Below are 18,996 nucleotides of genomic sequence, written 5' to 3'. Positions count from 1 at the left end.
CAGCAATTGGAGCAAGTGGTGCATTGGCACTCGACGTTGACATGCTCGACACATGTTGCGGCCAAGCGAAGCCCCCAAGGATGTGTACCAATTTATGTGTGTGTGTGTGTGTGTGTGTGTGTGTGTGTGTGTGTATGTGTGTGTGCGGCCTGCATTGGTATGCAAGAAGTATACAAACTGACCCACTGCAGTCCAAGCCGGGCAGAGCCCAAAAGTCAAAGGCAAAGTTGGCCACTGAGCAAATTGAGCTGAAAATTTCATCAAATTAAGATATGTTAACAGACAGACAGAGAGAGAGCGAGAGAGAGAGAGAGAGTGAGAGAGGGAGTGACAGAGGGAGAGAGATGGGGAGTCTGACAGCAGGACAGAAGGCTCAAGATGAAAATAATGTCGATTTTCCAATTAACGAACAAGGCCACAGAAATATGAAAACCGCATTAAATTAATTCAAATTTGCTCGAATATTTAATGAAAAATTATTATTGATAATATTATTGTTATTATTGATATGTTCTGGCGAATATGTAAATACGAGTTGTGTTTGTTCTTATGCCTGAAATCATTCTGGCCTGCATTTGGCTACATTTTGTGTATCTTTCATCTCAATAGTCCTCTGAATATATCTGAGCTCATACTCTCTCATAGTCTCCATGGATTCATCCAAATTACTTACCGTCGCAACTCTGTAAATAAATCCACATATCGAATAAAATAAAATAGGTTTCTTAATATCTTGAATTTCAGTTTATTCATTATTCCAATCGCTGGTAAATCCTAGTATACATATATAGAACTTGGGCTTCACATATATATACTAGGTCAGATTATAGCCTTTATTAGTTACCGTTTGATCTGTTCAGCTTTTACTGTTCCATGCTCTGCGCTCAATCGAGTCAATCTTTGGCTAACTTGGGCTATATATTTATATATCTATGTATATCTATATAGAGTATACATACATACATGTATTTTGGCATACCTTACACACACATACACATTCATATCAAATATCAATTTAATGCATAACTTAAGTTAAATAACAATCACATTTACTTATTCTGTTTTTTTTTTTTTATTTTCTCCATTTTTCATTTTCTTTTTTGTTTTTGGCTTTTTCTTATTGAAAAAAAAAAAAAGGATTCCGGCACTTGCCTAAATATTAATTCTATTTGGGATTATTTAAGTATATATCATATATCATTTAATCAGTTTTATATATATGTATTAATTATCTTTATCTTTTTATGTTGTGCCTGCTCCTTAAAACCGCGAATTGTCAATAAAACAATTGAAAACAATCGAAAGATAACAAAAAACTTAAAAAACTTTCGTTCCACCGTTCGTTTGTGGAACTGATCGGAACCGATCTACATATATAACTTGCTATATCCTTTGGGTATTGCATATATAATTCTCTACTTGTAAAAAAAAAAACACAAACACGTACCACTTGCAGTGCACGTATTTCTCTTACTTTTCATACTATTCTTTGATTTATGTATCATTTATCCTTTAGTTCTAGAATGTTTCTGCTTCTTCTTCTTCTTCATTTCTATAATATTGAGTTTTTCTTCCTCTGTAATAAATTTTTTTACGTCTATTTATTTTGAGAGTTATTTTTTTTTGGTTTTCTTTTGCTTGTATTGTATAATTGTTTACGTTGAGTTCTTTAAATTACGTTTTCTTTTTCGGAGTATTCAATTGTTTATCTTAGTTATACATAGTACACCCATACATAAGTATATAGTTCATGCTTTGTTCTGAATCTGAAGTCCTTTGTTTTGTTTTTCTTTGTATCTTACTTTTCTTGTTTGTAGTTTGCTTTTATTTTACCAAAAAGAAAACTATTAGCTAGTCGCTAGTGGTTCAAAGAGTACACAAGTTTTGCTCGCGTATCGTATTTTGTATAAGTAAAGTTCTTATATATTGTATAAATTGTTATTGTAAATTGTGTTTTCTTGTCTTGTTCTATATAAATTTCGGCACATTTGATTACGTTTCACAAAGAAAATTGAAAATAAATGTCAATAAATATCGGAGTACGAGACTTGTAGATACGCCCTGCACGCATCTTCACACCTGTTTGTATCTATCTATGCCAAGTGTATATTGAATTGAAGAAATATCTTAATGTAAACCATTGACACTAGAAATGATGGCATACCGAATGCGAGTGTGCTATTGCTTATATTAGCTAAGTTAGTTGCCGAACTATTAGTGATTATCAGTAGAGCTGTTGACCCTATGAAGCTACGATCGAGCTTAGTTTGCACACCAAAACTCACAGCTCTGCGGCTGGTAAAAGCTGAGTTCGCTGGGTCAGTGGCGGACATCATAGAGCTCTTCAGCAGAGCTGCTGTATCTAAAGAGTTAATGGTGAGCGTAGTGCGCATACCAAAATGCAAAGCTCTGCGGTGTGTAGAAGCTGAGTTCACTGGGCTGCTATGAAAAGTAGTGAGACTTTTCCACAGAACTCTTGCATAGCTTGAGTTTGGTATGAGCTCAAGCTGTAACCCGAAATTCAATGCTGAGCTCTTTGTAGATGCTGAGTTCACTGGGCATATTTACTGCTTGACTGAGATCCCAATTGTCCCGCATATCAAATTTTATAGCTCTGTCTGTGGAAAATGCTGAGTTTCCTTGGCTAGTAGTTGGCATAGTTAAGGACTGTCATACCTCGCAAAACTCGACTTGCAAAAGTTCACTCGGTAATTTGGCTCGATATTGGCTTGCGCAATCAATAGATAGCTGAACAATTTGTGTGCAAACAATTGAAACGTATTATTCATGCATTCTCTAATTGTGTTTTGGGTATTTTGTATATCATTGTTTCTGTTTGGCGGTCATGGGGGAGGGAGGGGGCGCTTGGGGGCGTTATATTATTTGGTTTCGGTGTTTGGCTTATTTGTTAGTTATTTGTAGATAGACATTGAAATAGCTGTAGCCGCAAATAGACAAACAATTATTTATGTTTTATTTGTAATATTAATCGCATTTGAATTGTTCTTACATATTATTTTTAGCTTTTTCTTATGTTTGCTCTTTCTTTTTGTTTTTATTATCAATATTTGAAAAATCAACAAACAGTTAAGTGGAAAAATTGAAATTCTTTTAGCATTATTTTTATTTTAATAATTTTTTTTCTTTTCTTTTCTTTTTTTTGGATTATTTTATGATGCCTAACGCTTAGTCTAGCCTAACCATTCGACACACACGCACAAACATGTGTGTTTGTGTGTGGGTGGGGACCCTCACCCACCGCTTGCAAAAAAAAAAAATATAACAACACCACGTTGATCGAGTTTCTAAATAGCTTAGAGATTAGTATATATTGAGTACTCTTGCATAGCATACCTTCTTTCACTGCTTGCAGTTTCTGCTTCTTCTTCTTCATTATTTTGTGACTGCTGCTGCTGCTTCTTCGTCTTCTTCTTAACTGCCATTCACATCGACGGCCATGGGCTGCGGCACCGCATGTATGCCATTCGCGAGGCTCCCAGCGCACAATGTCGCACCGCTGGGCGAGGCGGGGGGCGAGGCCGGCGGCGTCAGAGTCGATGGTTGCTCCTGCCCGGTGCCAGTTCCATTGGTGTGTTCAGCGGTGTTTGGTGGTGCGCAAATTTTGCCATTGGCTAGCTTCAGCTGCTGTTTCGGCTCCTGCTCCTTTAGCTCCTTCTGTTTCTGCTCCTCTTGCTCTTCTTCCTCCTCCTCCTCCGCGTCCTCGTTGTGCTGGTGTCCATTTCCAATGGCTGGCTCGCTGAGTGGTGGCGGTGGTGGCGGCAATGAATCCAATTGATTCGATTCCATCAGCGTAAAATCGTTGAGCTCCTTAATCTCCTCGGTTGAGGGCGGCGCCGGCAGGCTCATCAAGCTGTCATAATTGTTCTCTGGTTCCTCCTTTGCCTGCTGCTCCTTAGCCTCCTCCACATTCACAGTTATCTGCTCAGCCTCTGTTTCGTTCTCATTTCCAAAGGCAGCTGGTGCTGGCACCGGCTGCTCCTGTTCCTCCTGCTGCTCCTGCTGTTCCTGCTGCTCCTGCTGCTCCTGCTGCTTCTGTTGATCCTGTTGCTCCTGCCGCTCCTGCTGTTCCTGCTGCTCCTGTTGCTCCTGCTGCTCCTGTTGTTCCTGCTGCTCCTGTGGCTCCTGCTGCTCCGGCATTCGCTCTGGCACATTGGCAGCTCCAATTTCCAGTTGAGACATGAGCACCATGGGCGAGTCATTGGCATAGCCCGGCTGCTCGATGACATAGAGCTCCTGGTTGCCATAGGAGTAGCGCTTGTTCGAGTCGCTCGAAGAGGTGGAGCTCAAGTCAGACTGGGAGAGGCCCGTTTGGGACTGTATGGGCTGCTGGCGGTCAGTGTCATGCTCCTCATCCGGCAGCAGCTGCTCCTCCTCGATGAGCTGCAGGCCCACAGCTGCGCCCACGCCGACTGCAGCTGGCTGATTGGCAAAATCGCTGGGTGGTGCATGGATCTGGACCTGTTCGTGGCTGGGCGGCAGGCTGCGCTCCTCCAGCGCCGACAGCTTGCTGCTAGTATCGAAGGGCAGCTCCGTGATGTCTACGCCAGCGGCGGGGCTATCCGGCGGCTGTTTCGAGTCAATGCCGCGTGCCACCTCCACCACAAAGACGCCGTCCTTGTCCGTGTGCATCTTCGTCTCGCGGGCGTTGCGCGAAATGTCCTGAAGTAGCGAAAGAGAGAGAGAGAGGGAGAAAAAGAGAAAATAGCGAGAAGTCAGCAAAGGAGCGCCAACAGTGGGACAACACTTGCAACGGACACAGACACAGTGTGAGTGAGCGAGAAGTGGGAGGAGCAGAAGTGCTCGAGCTGAAGATGGAAGGAGTGCTAAATGCTTGACAGCAGTGGCCAGGAGACGAATCGAGTGGCTGCCAAGCGGAAAGTGCCGAAAATTGCATTTGCATATGCTTTGCCCTATGACAAATTTACACCTTGCATAGAACGAGATAGACAGAGTCAGGGAGAGAGAGAGAGAGAGTGAGAGGGGGGGAGAGGGTGGAGAGGGACAGTGTGTGTGTGAGTGTGAATGTGAGAGAGAGAGAGAAAGAATGCTTTACACAGGTGTGACAGAGCTGGGTCGCTTGACAAATAACTGGCACTCGACTGCAGCCAGAGTGTGGCAAAGAAACCCAAAGGACGACAGGACAGTAACTGAGAAGCGACTCTAAGTGGCAGCTCGACTAGCAAATACCCTATATGAATGGGAAGCGCTTACAAACTCGAGCTGACGAAACAGAGTTGATATAACTTTTATTTCAACTATTTTATTACGTCTCTTGGACTCAATAAACCCTGTAAAGGAATTTGAAAAAATATTTGTACACACTGGCAGAGCCTAGATAATGCTATTGATATCCGAAAAGCGATATATAGCGAACTGATGAGATTCTAGACGAAAAAATACATATTGAAATACCAATATATCTGCCTCTAGCCTCTCTAACCATTTAAAATACCCTTCAAGCGGTTATCATTTAGGTACAGGGTATTCCAAGCAAACAAGCTGGGGAGGTATAGGGACAGGTTTATATAAAACGATGTCAGCCAAAGGATTTCCCAACAGATACATCTGCTGCAGTTGCTCAGGATCGATCACAGTCAGGCCGATAGGGCGAGAGGGGGGTGACATGAAGAGCTTAAGCTTTTACATTGAAGAGGGGTAAACACACACTTGGCACACTTTTTAATGCTAGTGATAGACTGATAGAGCTGTCTCTTTCGCACTCAATGAACAGCATCTTGACTGATGTCCAGTTTCTGCTCCACTCAAGTGTTGATTGATGAGACAAGAGCTAGCTGTTGGTTAGCCTAAGAATCAGCTAATGATATGAGGGCTGCTCATGCATCGGGTGACAGGGAGGAAGACAGTTTTTTCTTATACGGAATGCATCTATCTCTATCTCACTCCAAAGCAACGGCAAAGAATTAGCTAAAGGAGCTTACCATTAACAGAAGTGTGAAAGAAAGAGAGACAGAAAGAAGGAGACAGCTATGCGTCGAATCAAGAGGACAAAAGAGACAGTTGTAGTTTCTATAAGCTAAGAGCGAAAGAGACAGTCAACTATAACTAGTTACCAGCTAATATACAACATTTAGACATGTTCAGGCAGGCAATATCAACAGTACAACATCGACAACATCAACATCAACAACATCAACAACAACATCGACCATATCAACCAATCAATCAATCGAGCATTCAGTACTACGACAAGGGCGCAGACAATGACATACAGAATGAAGGAGGAAGAGGAAGAGAGACAGAGACAACAAAGATATTCGTAGAATAAATATAGCTCTAAAGATGCACACTAAATTCACAGAAAGAGTCGCAGAACTAGCTAATCAGCTAAGCGTGTGAGCTAGCTAAAATGAACTGTGCGAGACTAAGGAAAATTTAAAACATTTGTTATCTGAAATATATGTTTATAAAAACTTAGTATTTTTGTGTATACCAGCTAGAACTAGCTCAGTAAAAAGTTAAGTCAAATGACTAAAAAATGCAAAGTGAACTAGTTCATAATATCTAAATCAAATTGAATTTAGAAATTTGTATGTTACACTAGATTTGATAGAAATACTTAGTACAAATGACCGTTCATGTGAACTAGTTCCAGTTCTTAAGAACTGCTTCTTAAACAACAATGAATTCACCCGTGCAGTGCACTGACTCAACCGTTAAATATGAATGGATAATAATTGATTAAAGAGTTACTCTATATTTGCGAAAAAACTAGTTCACTAGGGTGAACAACTCCTGCTGTGAGCAAGTGTGTATCCTTCGCTAGTCTTATGACATGGTGCGAGTAAAAGAGACGACAACAGGCAAGACAAGACAGGCAGTTGAGCGGCTTAACAGCTGTTAAGTAACAGGTGTTAGCTAACAGCTGCTCAAGCTGCTCACAGTTGAACTTACATGTCGCTCTTCGGTGACAACAATTAGATGATTATCTTTGAGCGTCATCTTTGTGACGGAACCGCTGAACGTGAAGGCGGCGCCAGAGATTGTGGGCGTGGCAGCGCCCGTAGATGGGGGCGTCAGAATATCGGGGCTCGCCTCAAATTGAAACTCAATGCACTGCACCCCGCTGGCCAGCGCCAGCGACATGGAACGAATGAGCGATGCATTCGGATTGAGATTCAGTTCCGGACTCGAGTTTCGATTTGGCATCGCCTTTGCGGCAGCTGCCTGTTGACTGCTCGGCTGCGATGTCGGCGGCGAGAAGGAGGCGACCGACGAGGACGACGACGACGACGACTGCAAAGTAACAGAGTGCACAGGGCTTTTATTTCTTTCTTTCAGTGTACAAACACACACACACACTCGCACAATGTAGCTGAACAGAATGGAGAAGCCAAACTTGAATTAGTTTTGCGAGTTTCCGCAACTATTTGAATGCATTTCAATTACACTGTGGAAATGTTCACAAATTTACGCAACATTTTTGCCATTGTTTAAAGGTTTTTTTTATCTGAATGGGCGGTGGGCGTGGTGCTGCCATGCAGCCAAAAGTTGCCAACATTTGCCTCCGAATTTCAAATGGGGAAGTTTTTCATCGCGCAGCTTCGTTCATCAAGCACTTTGTCATCTATTCGCTGTTGCGCCTTCATCATCACCATCATCATCATTGTGAAATATAGCTTGTTAAGCTGCTTCATCATCATCATCATCATCATCAACTGCAGCTAGTTGGGCACTTACCTCATGCTTAGAGTCCTGGCCGTGGCCCTGCTCGCTGTCATCGCCAGCGGCACTTGAATTCGCATTCTTGTTCAGCAAATAACTGTGAAAGAAGAAAAGACAACACACACACAGAACACGCACAAGAGATGGAGAGATAGAGAGAGAGAAAGAGAGGGAGAAAGAGAGAGAGAGAGAGTAAGTTAATATGAGTCAGATATAAAGATAAGTATGTAAAATGCTATGCATATAGAATGTGCAGTTTGGGCTGCACAGCAATATTTGTTGCCTATTTGTGGGGCAATCATAAGTGCTTGCATCAGTGCTGCCAATTTGCTTAAAGAGTGAGACAGAAAGTGCAGCCCAGCTGTGTATAAAAAGCATGAAATATCATATGTCGCTCAGTTTGATGTGTTGCTTAGGCATAATATTCGATTAATACACTTAACAGTGCTGCCCATGTACTAAAAAATCCCAACTATAAATAAGCTCTAGAATTTCAATAGCAGAGAGAGAGAGCGAGAGGGAGAGAGGGGGAGAGAGAAGGGTTCTTTAAATTTATATAAAGTGAAAATAGTAGGGCCAGCCAAACTCCCACGTAACAGTGCTGCCCATTGAAGGCTATAAAACTCTGAGCAGTGTATAACTCTATTATCTCTTCTTGATTCCCACAGCAGCTCTAGCAGATGATGCGTATATCGTGGCCTTTTATAAAGTAAACGCAAAGCTGTTGATGACGCACTTGAGCCATAAAGTGCTGCCCATCCACCATGAAACATTTACAAGAGAACGCATGAAGAAACACGTAGCAAAGATTAATACTCAAAAACCCGCCACTCAGGAAACCTTTCAAGCGAGATTACCATATGCATAAAAAAAAATCACAATCCGCACAGTTTAACAAAAAAAGTAAGTAATGCCCATTAGTTGTAAAAAACAAAATAGAAAACAACTCCGATGCAGCACTCAACACGAGCTGCTTGCGCTAAGGAATGTGCAAGGATTTTTGTAAATCGATTGCATGCAAACTGTATGAAGCTTCCTAATTTACAACAGTTTATTGGTATCCACAACAACCACGACAGCTATGACAACCCACTTAAGTGCTGCCCATCTGGCCGAGAAGTGCTGACAGCACTCACAGGGCTTAGTACAAGTAGAAGACGCAGGCAGCAAGAGAAACGAGCTTATGACTCACTCTTCAGGGCAAAGTGCTTTGCGAAATGCATGAAAAACAAGCGCAGCTTAAGGTGTGTTGCATATGAGTGATAGATATTGTTGTTTACATTCCTAATCTGCGTGCTCCGACCCTCTCTCCCGTAGCCCCCATTTCAGCCACCCTGCGGTCCTGCGGTCCTGGGTCCTACGTCCCTCTCAGGCATTCTTCATCCCTTGGCATGCTTGAAAGAGCTTCGCATTTTACTCTCGTTTTTAATGCGTTTCTTTTTCGTTTTCGTTTTTCGTCTTATTTTTCCTGGCAAACATTTGTACAAATTGTCGCGCACAACGCACGCACACTCACGCACGCACACGCACACACACGCACAACTAATTTCTCGTCTCGACAGTTTATTGTGCAATTTCCTTTTTCAACCAAACACATGAGTGCTTCAGCTGCCTTGCCTCGGTGTGTGACCACCGTTAGCAGCTTGGAAAAAGGATGAATGCTTCAATTGCCTATGCTCGACTAGAGCATACCCTACCCAGTACTGTGTGTCAACTCTTTTACTGAGAGAATGCGATGATTTGGTTCATCTGTCTCTAAGACAGAGTAAGACAGAGAGTGAGAGAGCGAGAGATAGATAGAGGGGAAGAGATATCGATATCAAGCCAGTCTTCAAATATGCACCTTTAGATTTCCGTTAAGTGCTTCAACTCTTTTACTGAGCGAAAAATATGAACTAAACCTAAATTCCCTAGCTCTAAGAGTTGTTGAGTTGGGGTATAAGAGAGAGAGGGAGAAGGATAGGTTGAGAGTAAGAGATATCGATAACAAACTGTTCTTAGAACGAGCTCCTCTCGATTTCTGTCAAGTGCTTCAACTCTTTTACTGAGAAAATGAGATGAACTAAATCTAAATTGCCCACCTAGCTCCAAGAGTTCTTGAGTTGGGGTATAAGACAGAGAGAGAGAGTGAGAGAGAGAGTAAAAATATCGATAACAAACTGTTCTTCAAATATGCACCTTTAGATTTCCGTCAAGTGATTCAACTTCATTGATGAAAGAATGAGATGAACTAAACCTACATTCTTTAGCTCTAAAAGTTCTCGAGTTGAGGTATTAGACGGAGAGAGAGAGAGAGAGTATATATCGATAAGAAACTTTTGTGCAGATATGCACCCTTAGGTTTTCTTCAAGTGCTTCAACTTTTTTACTGGGAGAATGAGATGGACGTTTAGCTATAATTCAAATCAAAAGTCTTTGGTTCTAAGAGCTTCTGGGCAAGAGATATGGAGAGATTCGGAAAGATATCGATAACAAATTGTGGTTCAGATATGCATGCAACATATCACATTTCAGCTGCGAGATTGATCTATGCACAGCTTTCATGTGCCTAATCAAGCCCGTATGGGGTGGTATACCCTGTCGCCGCAGTCATATTCCGTGTGTTGCGGGTGAAGAGGAGAAGCAGAAAAAAAGGCAGGCACAAATTTATTTCCGTTGCGCATTTGCCGACTTTCATCTCGTGTGGCACCTTTTTGTGGCAACTCGCAACTGGCAACTGGCAACTGGCAACTGGTTTGCGGTTGCCATTTTGACGTTTTATGCGTTTGCTTTGGGGCCTGCAACAAGGCGAGAGGCGCCGCTGCCTCCATCGCCGTCACCGTCACCGTCACCGTCGCCTTGTTAGCTTCAATGCCACTTGCCATCTTCATCATCTTCACTTGTCTCCCTCTCTCGCCACCCCCCCCCCCCCCCCCTCTCTCTCAGTCTATACTTGTTGTGGGGGGAGGGGGCAACTTCCGCTTCCGGCGCTGTCTGTCGACGCCCGCCGTTGATTTGTGGCGCCTTTAGATTTTCGGGGCAGCTTTCATCTTGACGCCCCGCCCATGCCGCCCCCTTCACACAGTTGCTCAGCAGCTCAGTTCCTGTTCCTGGCTCTGCCTCTGCCTCGGCTTCTGTTTCTGTTTCTCTTGCCAGCCGCCAGCCGCCAGCCGCCACGCATGGCCTTCATTTTGTTTGGCATTTAGTGCCCGCATATAAAAAGCAACGGCAACAAATTCCCATTTACGTGGCATGCTCGAGATTTATGTGTATCGCAGGAGCCTGTGCGCGGGCAGCAGCAGTGGCAGTGGCAGGGGCAGAGGCAGAGGCAGCAACTCGGTCTCGCCTGAAAGGATGTTGCGTGCTGACATTGCGTCACACCCAAGTTCTGGCTAAGTCACAGATTTGCTGCGAGAAATAAAATGCCAGAATGAAGCTGATAAATGCGATTTGCCACGCCCACCCAAGCCAAGTCAACTCCCATGTGTATTATGCTTATTCCTAAGCAGAGCATACAAGCCCACGTGTGTGTGCATGTGACATGCTGCTGCTGCTGCTACTCCTGCTGCTGGTGCTCCTGCTCCTGCTCCTGCTGCTCCTGCTATTCCTGCTACTCCTGCTGCTGCTTCAGGTAGCCCTTTTGGCACGTTGAAAGCAACTGCAGCTGGCTGGCTCTCTATGCCCCGTCCCCCGTCCCCCTCCTCGCCTGGTTCTTGTGTAATAAACAGGGCGTCGGATTAGTAGGTAGTTTCGTCCTGCTTTACGTTGCCATTGCCGCGCGTGCTTATTGCAGCAATTGCCACCATTTGGCTTTCAATATTCCCCCGCCCCCTGCTTACCGCCTCATGCCACCTTCTCTACCCCTTCTGTCTGCTGCTTTCAGCTTCATTGAGCAATCGCAATTATTTTCGAGTTTCATGCACATTGCAGCCGAGCAATGCCTGAGCAATCCGAGGGATCCCTCGAAAAGCTGACATTGACTTACGAGCTCCTATATATATATATATATATGTGGCTTCAGCTGGAGTTAAGCTTCGGCACACTCATGCACAGCATATAGAATCGTTTACTTACCGCACGGCGCAATACATGGAGGTCAGCAGTCCGGCGGGCAGCACGACTATGATGAGACCCATCGAAACGGCAAAGAGATTCAGGAAGCCTAGAAAGAAGGAGAGGACAGAGGACAGAGGACAGAGGTTAGTTGACAGTTACCAGCTGCTTCAGTCGATTCAGCTCACCATCGTAGTTGGCCAGCGGATCCTCGGAGAGGGCTGTGGCATTGCCCATGCGCTCGCCATGCAGCAGCGGCGCCATGGCAGAGGCCGCGCCCGACTTTGTGCCCTTGACGCTCTCATTGTGCAGCTGGAGCGTGGCATTGAGCAGTTCCGCCATGGGCAGCTCCTCGCGATGCAAGTGACTGAAGCCATGATTGATCGACTGATGGCTGAGTCCGTGCTGCGCCTGCTCTGCGTCCTGCTGCTGCAGCCGATGTGTGGGACTCTCGAATGGATAGGAGCCCTCGACGCCGTCGAAGCCGCCGCCAGCACCGTCATCAATCAGATCGCCGCCATACTGAATGGAGCTCTCAATGACATCCGGATCGTTGGACAGACCCAGCCCGTTGCTCTCGATGTCGTTCTCATAGATGCTGCGCCCCTGGCCGATCAGCTCGCCCGGCATATAGTCGATCTCCTTGAGCTCGATCTGCGGCGGCAGCTCCCCAATAACGGGCACTCCGATCGCCAGGTCGGGCAACACCGCTGGCTGTATAATGATGTCCGGTTGCTGGGAGCTGGCGGCGACCTGTGGCGGCACCGACTGCTGCTCCACCTCAATCACCGACTCCCCCACATAGGTCACGTCCAGCGGCGGTGCTCCATCCGAGCTGGAGCTGGGACTGCGCAGAATCTTTAGCGCGTCGGCCGTGTGATGCTGCGGCGAGAGTATAATGTCCTCCTCATAGCGGGCTGTGACTGCTGAGCTGCGCTGCGACTGCGACTGCGACTGCGACGGATCCTGCCTGTAGCTGGCGGGAAAGAACTGATTCTCGAACTGAAGCTTGCGCTGCTGCTGCTCGCTGCTGGAGCTGGCCGTGGGCAGGGACTCGCCCACCTTGACCTCCGTATTCGATATATAGAAGATGGTGTCCGAGTCCCGATCGATGCTCGGCTTGCGTGGCAGCGGCGGCGGCGGCGGCGGTGGCGGTGGCCTCGGCAGGCCAGCCCGATCGCCGCCCTTCGTATCGGCCATGAACAGCTCGTCGGCAGCATCCTGCGGCGGACGCACAGCCGGCGGTGGTGCGTCCGAGTGGTACGGATAGCTGAACATCGAACTGAGATTCAAGTGCTCCGCGCTGGCGCTGGATATATTCTCGGTGCTGTTGTCGATGATCTCCACGACGAGTATCTCATCGTTGGGCTTGCCCGCCTTCGCATCGCCGACCGCCGGCTGGCGATAGGAGAACTCCAGATCCTCGCTCTCGTTGCCAAAGGCCTCCGACACATTGATGTGGATCTCGATGGCAGCTGGCTCGGGTTTGCCCACGCCGCCGCCCGGGACAGCCTGGCCCATGCCGGCGGCCGGCTGGGTGGAGACATCGGCGCGATCGATTACGTATTGGGTGAAGCGCTCCTGGGCCATGGGCGAGCTAGGTGGCTTGGTGGTGCCCACCGCTGGCTCCATCGGCTTCGGGTAGTAGCCCTGCGTGTCGCGGAAATTCGTGGAGGCCACTATCGAGTCGACGGTCGAGTCGTAGACCTCGATTTGTATGTCCGATATTTTGGATTCGGTGCGCGGTGGTGCCGCTAGCACCGCTGAGCCGGCCACCGTTATCTCAGCCGCTGCCATGGGCAGACGGGTGGTGCTGCTCTGCGGCTCCGGCACCTGAAAGACGGTTGTTGACAGTACTGACTGCGTGTGTGGTGCAGCCGGCAGGGTGGTGCTGCTGCTGGTGGTGGTACTGCTAGTGGTGGTTGCCGGTCGCTGCGAACTGCTCTCAATGTTCGATTCGAGCAGAGCTGTGGGCGCTAAAATCTCCACGATGCGTCCCTCCCGCAGCTGCTGCTCGATGGTGTCGTCATGCGATGGTCGCTGTGCCACCTCCTGGTGGTCGGGCGCCAGTGGTTTCTTCAGTGGATGAGCCACACTAAACGTTTTCTCGCCCATAAAAATGGGTCCCAAATAGCCATTCGGCACGGGCAACAGCTCGGGCTCTGTGCTGCTATCTGGAGTGGTGCTGGTGGTGCTGGTGGTGCTGGTGGTGCTAGTGGTATCTATTTCCATTTTGTTGGTGGCTGTTGCTGCTGTGGCAAAGTGTTGCTGCTGCAGCTGCTTCTTCTTGGTCAGCTTGAGTCCATCGTGTCCACTGCCAATCGGTGGTGCTGCTGTCACTTCCAAGTCCAGCAGCCGCACCACCGCATCCACCGAGTGTGTCAGCTGCTCAGTTGTTGTTGTTGTTGTCGTTGTTGTTGCTGGCGCTGCGGTGGTTATTGACTGGCTACTTGCATTAGCAACTGTTGCTGCTGTTGCTGCCGTTGCTGTTGCTGCTGTTGTTGCTGTGGTGTTGCTGCTGTGCTGACGCTGCTGTTGCTCATGCTTTGTAGTCGCTATCAGTGTGGGAGTGTCGCCCGCAACACCAAACTTCAAACGTTGTGTGGCTGTTGCACTTGCTGTGGCGGCAACTGTTGCTGCTTGCGCCTGGCCATTGCTGCTGTCGCCGACCAGCAGCAATATTAACCACAGGGCGATAGCTGCACGGCCACGCCCATTGCAGCTACGTGCAGCAGCTGCCATGTTGCGGTTGCTGCTCCTGTTGCTGTTGCTGTTGTTGGCTTTGCTGCTGTTGCTGTTGCTGTTATTTTGATTATGCTTTGTGCTCGGCTCGTGCTTTCTTGTTTTCTTATGTAAATTTAGTTTTGATTTCGCTGCAACTGTTGCTGCTGTTGCTGTTGCTGTTGCTGTTGCCTTTGGCACTTAATTTTCTCCTTTACTGTTGCTGCTGCTGTTGCTGTTGCTGTTGGCACTTGGCATTGTCGTGTTGCACTTCAGGCTGCTCGGCATCTTCGTCTTCATCTTCATCAACATCTTCAGCAGTCCGCGCAGCCGTCGCAGCTGTCGCCGCTTTCATTCATTCGCTCAATATGCTGTTGCAGTTGCTCTTGCTTGAGTGGTTGCTGTGGCACTTATTGCTGCTGCTGCTGCTGCTGCTGTTGTTGTTGTTGCTGTTATTGTTGCTGCTGCTATTGCTGCTGCGGCCATTTTCTGCGGCTACAGCGCCGCGGCTTTTCTTTGGACCCGGCTACAACTGCTGCTGCTGCTGTTGCTGCTGCTGCGGTTGCTGCTGTTGCCGGCGGGCGTCGTTCTCTTTGTTGGCACACAAATTTCAAGATACAAATAAAATATATATATATATGTGCATATATATTTATATATACATATATCTGTGTGAAGGAAATAAAGGCATAAAATAAAAAATGGTCTGCTGCTTTTAGCACTTAACGCGGCGCGTTTCGCCTGCTGCTTCGTGTTTTCCTTTCTCCTTTTTTTCCTATTTTTATTTGCTTTTGCTTTGCTTTCTTCTCTTTTCTTTTCTTTTTTTTTTTTTTTTTTGCTATTTTATTTTATTTTCTCTGTTCTCGCCTTTGCTGTGCGCCTCGAATGAGTTCTGCTTGAGTGGAAATGAAATTTAAAATAACGAAATATGCTGCAACAACAAGAGACTTGCTGCTGTTGCTGCTGCTGCTGCTGTTGCTGTTGTTGTTGCTGCTGCTGCTGCTGCTGCTGCAGTTGCTGGCAATGCAATAAAAAGTAATGCAACGACGCGCCAAAGTATGCTATGAAAAGAAGCAAAAGCAGATGAAGACGAAGCAAAGTCGAGTGTGGAGCACAAAGCGAAGTTAAAATAACGACCATAAATAAAGCCCGTAAATCAAGTGGCAAGCTCCACAAAACCTTTTCGCTCGCAATTCGCCAAGTTTCATATATCCATCAACTATATGTGATGTATGTATTTCTGATGTAGCTAGTCTCAAAATATCATTAATCTGCTCTCGATGTAGTGAAGCTTGTTTGGATTTTGCTAAGACTCTAGGTTAACGTTTGCATTTCTTGCTAAAATATATCTTATTGCATTACTCTAGCTGTAAACTATTCAGAACTGCGCTTGTCGTCTAGCTCAACTCGGACTAGACTCTACTCTGTCTGTATTTCATGATGTTCCCTAAATACTTTAAGTAAATATGCTCTTTCTTTTCTATAGACTTTGTTTTAAAGCTTTTTAGTTTTTCTTATCAAATGGTATGATTTCTATAATTTAATTTTATTTTTATTATTATAATATATATATATATATTTAATATATATATTTAATTTTTTTTATAATTTTTTTTTTTTTTTTCATTTTACTAAATTTATTTCTAGCAATATTTCCTCTTTCACTCCTCGTCATCCAACTTTTATGTTCCAAACTTTGCCCCTGGCTAACGTAATGCGGAACGCCCCCCATAAAATGAGACTTGGACCGTTTAAGACCTAAATGGACCCTAAATACCGAAATGCCCATTCAGATTTTTATGTTTTAGTCGCGCAACTGCGACAATTCTCGATGGCAACGAACGAGTGCACTAAACGCAACTTGAGGATTTCTGATTGAAAGCCCATGAAGAAATGCGAGCGAACATTCAGATTAGTTGCCATAGCAATTATGCGAAACTGTGTTTGCTTTTAAGCGGCCTTTGGATGCTGCTCCTGCCGCAGGAGAGACAAGGCCAAGGGGCGGGCAAGGGTTGGTTGGCTCTTAATAAAATCAAAATCATTTACGGCACATTTCTATGAATTGAAGAATAGCCAAAGTGTGGCCAAAGGAACGAGAGTCTAGACAGTCGCCCAGCCGGCTTAAAGGCAGAACAGGAAAATCTAATTTAAAGAACTTTCATCAAAGAACAAGAAAAACTAAATAAAATAGAATCAAATAAATTTGCAGCCTTGTCAAAATGTGAAAGTGAGGCCTAGAGTCAAGTGGATCCCAGTGTTGACATTAAAGAGCTGATGAGAACTTTTGATTTACGTGTGCCGTTAGGCAGGAGACAATCATTTTGAATGGGCCAGCAAGGGAAATTCACATTTTCACAGTTTCAGGCCGCAGCAAGAAAAATAAACGAGAGATGAAATGCGAGATGCTTCGAGTGTGTGAAGTTATTTTATTTAGACCACAGAGAGAGAGAGAGAGAGAGGGGAGAAGGAGAGAAGGAGAGAGAGAGAGCGCGCGGGTGGGAGCGAGAAATTGAAAATGAAAACAAAATATGCCATAGAAATACGAATTTCCCAATTTTCTCGTTTCGTGTGGGGCAAGTGGAGCCAGTGGGGCCAGTGGGGCAAGTGGAGCGAGGGAACGCTTTTATTGCTTTTTGTCTTTGGTTGTAAACCCGAAAATGCGATGCAAATTAAATATAAAGCCTGCCAAATGATTCGATTTCGAGCCTCAACCCTTGGCCCCGGCCATCAGACGAAACCTCAAGCAAAAGGTTGCGGCTGGCTCTTCGCCCCTGAACCCAAAGGGCTGCCCCAGCGGCAGGCAGGATGCCGAGAGTCCTGGCAAATGGCTATGCACTTTGTCCATTTACAAAACCGCAAAATCAACTGCAAAGCAACAGCAACAGCAACAACAACAGCAACAACAACAATAGCAATAGCAATAGCAAATGTTCTTTATGTTTATTTGATAAGATGAAGGTGAAGATGAAGATGAAATGTGTTTTACTTACCGGCAAAAGATGTTGCTGCTGCTCTGCTGCTCTGCTGCTGGTGATGTTATTCGCCCTCTTCTTCTTCTTCGTCTACTGCCTCTTCTATTTTCGTTTTGGGCCCCGCAAGGTAATCCAAGGGTCCTTGCGCAGCCTTTGCGTGCCAATCACAATCACACACTCAGTTCACAATAGTTTTGCTTAGCACTGGAACAAAAATAAGTAATTGCTGGTGTGAAAACTGGCTCAGAGCTGGCTTTTGGCCAGCTGCAACACGCGACACGCCCGGCGGGCAACACAAGCACGCGCAACGCCAACAATTGCTGTTGCAGCTGCAGCAGCAGCAGCGGCAGCGGCCACAGCAACAACAAAACGCGCGCGCGAATCAAAAAATTTATATTTTCAAAAAATACTACATATAAAAGTAAAAAAAAAAATAATAATAATAATATTTCTTTACAAAACTTTTTGAAATATTTCAAAATTTTTTTTGAAATTTCTTTTCAGCCCAAACTTTCTATATATGAAATATATAATATTTTAATATATATATATATATTTTTAATTTTTATCTATTTTATATTATATTTGTTTCAATTAAAATGCATTGAATTTAATTTTCAAATTTTTCTTAAATATTTCAAAGTACTAGTTGAATATTTTTAGAAACATTTGAATCTTTATTAATTTCATACACAATGTTGTTATTTCAAATTTAGTTGCATTTTTTAAATTAATTTTTAGTATTTTTTTCAAGTTATTATAAACTTTCTTCTAGGCTCTTTCAATATTCAGTAAATATATTTATTTTTTAAATTCAAGTTATTAAACTATTTAACAAAATTATTTTATGTACGTTAAATATTTCAAAAAGTTTTCCATTATTTACTTTTGCAGCTTCATTTTGTTTGCTTAACAAAAATAATTAAATAAATAAATGAATGGAGCGGAACGGGTTGAGGTGGGTTAGGTAAGTGCGGGCTGGTGGTACTGTGGTTGAGGAGTTTTATCTCACGGCTGTTGTTGTTGTTGATTTTCTTTTTCTGTTTTTCTTGTATTATTTTTTTTTTTTTGCTAGTATGATTCGTTGGCGCTTGGCTTATCCGTTGGCGTTGCCGCTGCTGCGTCCTTTAGCTCCGAAAACCGCACGCAAACTGCGCAAATCGCATCGCATCCTTTGGTCTAAAAGGACGACTGGCCGAGCGATTCGCCGCCTTCGCCGATTCACAGCTGTTGACGGCGACGTTAGACATCGACAGCGAAGCATCGTTCGGCAGCTGCGCACACGCTGCCGGGTTGCTGTCTCCGCTAGGCGCTGTGTGACCAGACTCTCTAGACTCTGCCAGAACTAAAACTTGCCTGCAATTAATAAAGCAATTCCTCATAGAAAGCTGAACTCATTCTAATTTTTATTTGGATTTGAATTTTCTATACTTCCGTTTGTTTATTTTATATATAAAGTCTTTTCAATTTGTCTGCTCGTTTGAAATTCTGAACAGTCTGGCAACGCTCAGCGCATTAGCTTGTGCACAAATCAATGCACTTCCAGTCTACATACTTCACTTTTATT

At 44.9% G+C, this 18,996-nt stretch overlaps 1 protein-coding gene across 1 annotated transcript; it reads right to left on the bottom strand.

Moving 5' to 3' along the window:
* Positions 1-721: 721 nt before the first annotated feature.
* On the bottom strand, positions 722-18,625 carry LOC108618101 (uncharacterized). The gene is made up of 7 exons (XM_089473193.1): positions 18,442-18,625; positions 17,448-17,633; positions 11,925-15,048; positions 11,758-11,845; positions 7,720-7,801; positions 6,934-7,275; positions 722-4,680 (listed from the first exon to the last, which is right to left on the bottom strand). Exons 3-7 carry the CDS (start codon positions 14,476-14,478, stop codon positions 3,433-3,435), a joined length of 4,314 nt encoding a protein of 1,437 aa, XP_089329319.1. The 5' UTR covers positions 14,479-15,048; positions 17,448-17,633; positions 18,442-18,625; the 3' UTR covers positions 722-3,432.
* Positions 18,626-18,996: the final 371 nt, after the last annotated feature.

The sequence above is a fragment of the Drosophila arizonae genome, chromosome X (genome assembly GCF_054131065.1).
Source record: "Drosophila arizonae isolate 15081-1271.41 chromosome X, UAZ_ARI_1.0, whole genome shotgun sequence".
NCBI classification, from domain to species: Eukaryota; Metazoa; Arthropoda; class Insecta; order Diptera; family Drosophilidae; genus Drosophila; species Drosophila arizonae.
Note: the sequence above shows the minus strand (reverse complement) of the source record. Positions and strands in the feature narration are given on the sequence as shown.

Excerpts from the sequence above, each read along its gene's own strand:
- LOC108618101 (XM_089473193.1), bottom strand. The coding sequence starts at position 14,478 with ATGGCAGCTGCTGCACGTAGCTGCAATGGGCGTGGCCGTGCAGCTATC. Across the intron at positions 7,802-11,757 it reads TCCATGTATTGCGCCGTGCG|TTATTTGCTGAACAAGAATG; the intron begins GTAAGTAAACGA and ends CTTCTTTCACAG. Across the intron at positions 7,276-7,719 it reads GCCAGGACTCTAAGCATGAG|TCGTCGTCGTCGTCGTCCTC; the intron begins GTAAGTGCCCAA and ends GTTACTTTGCAG.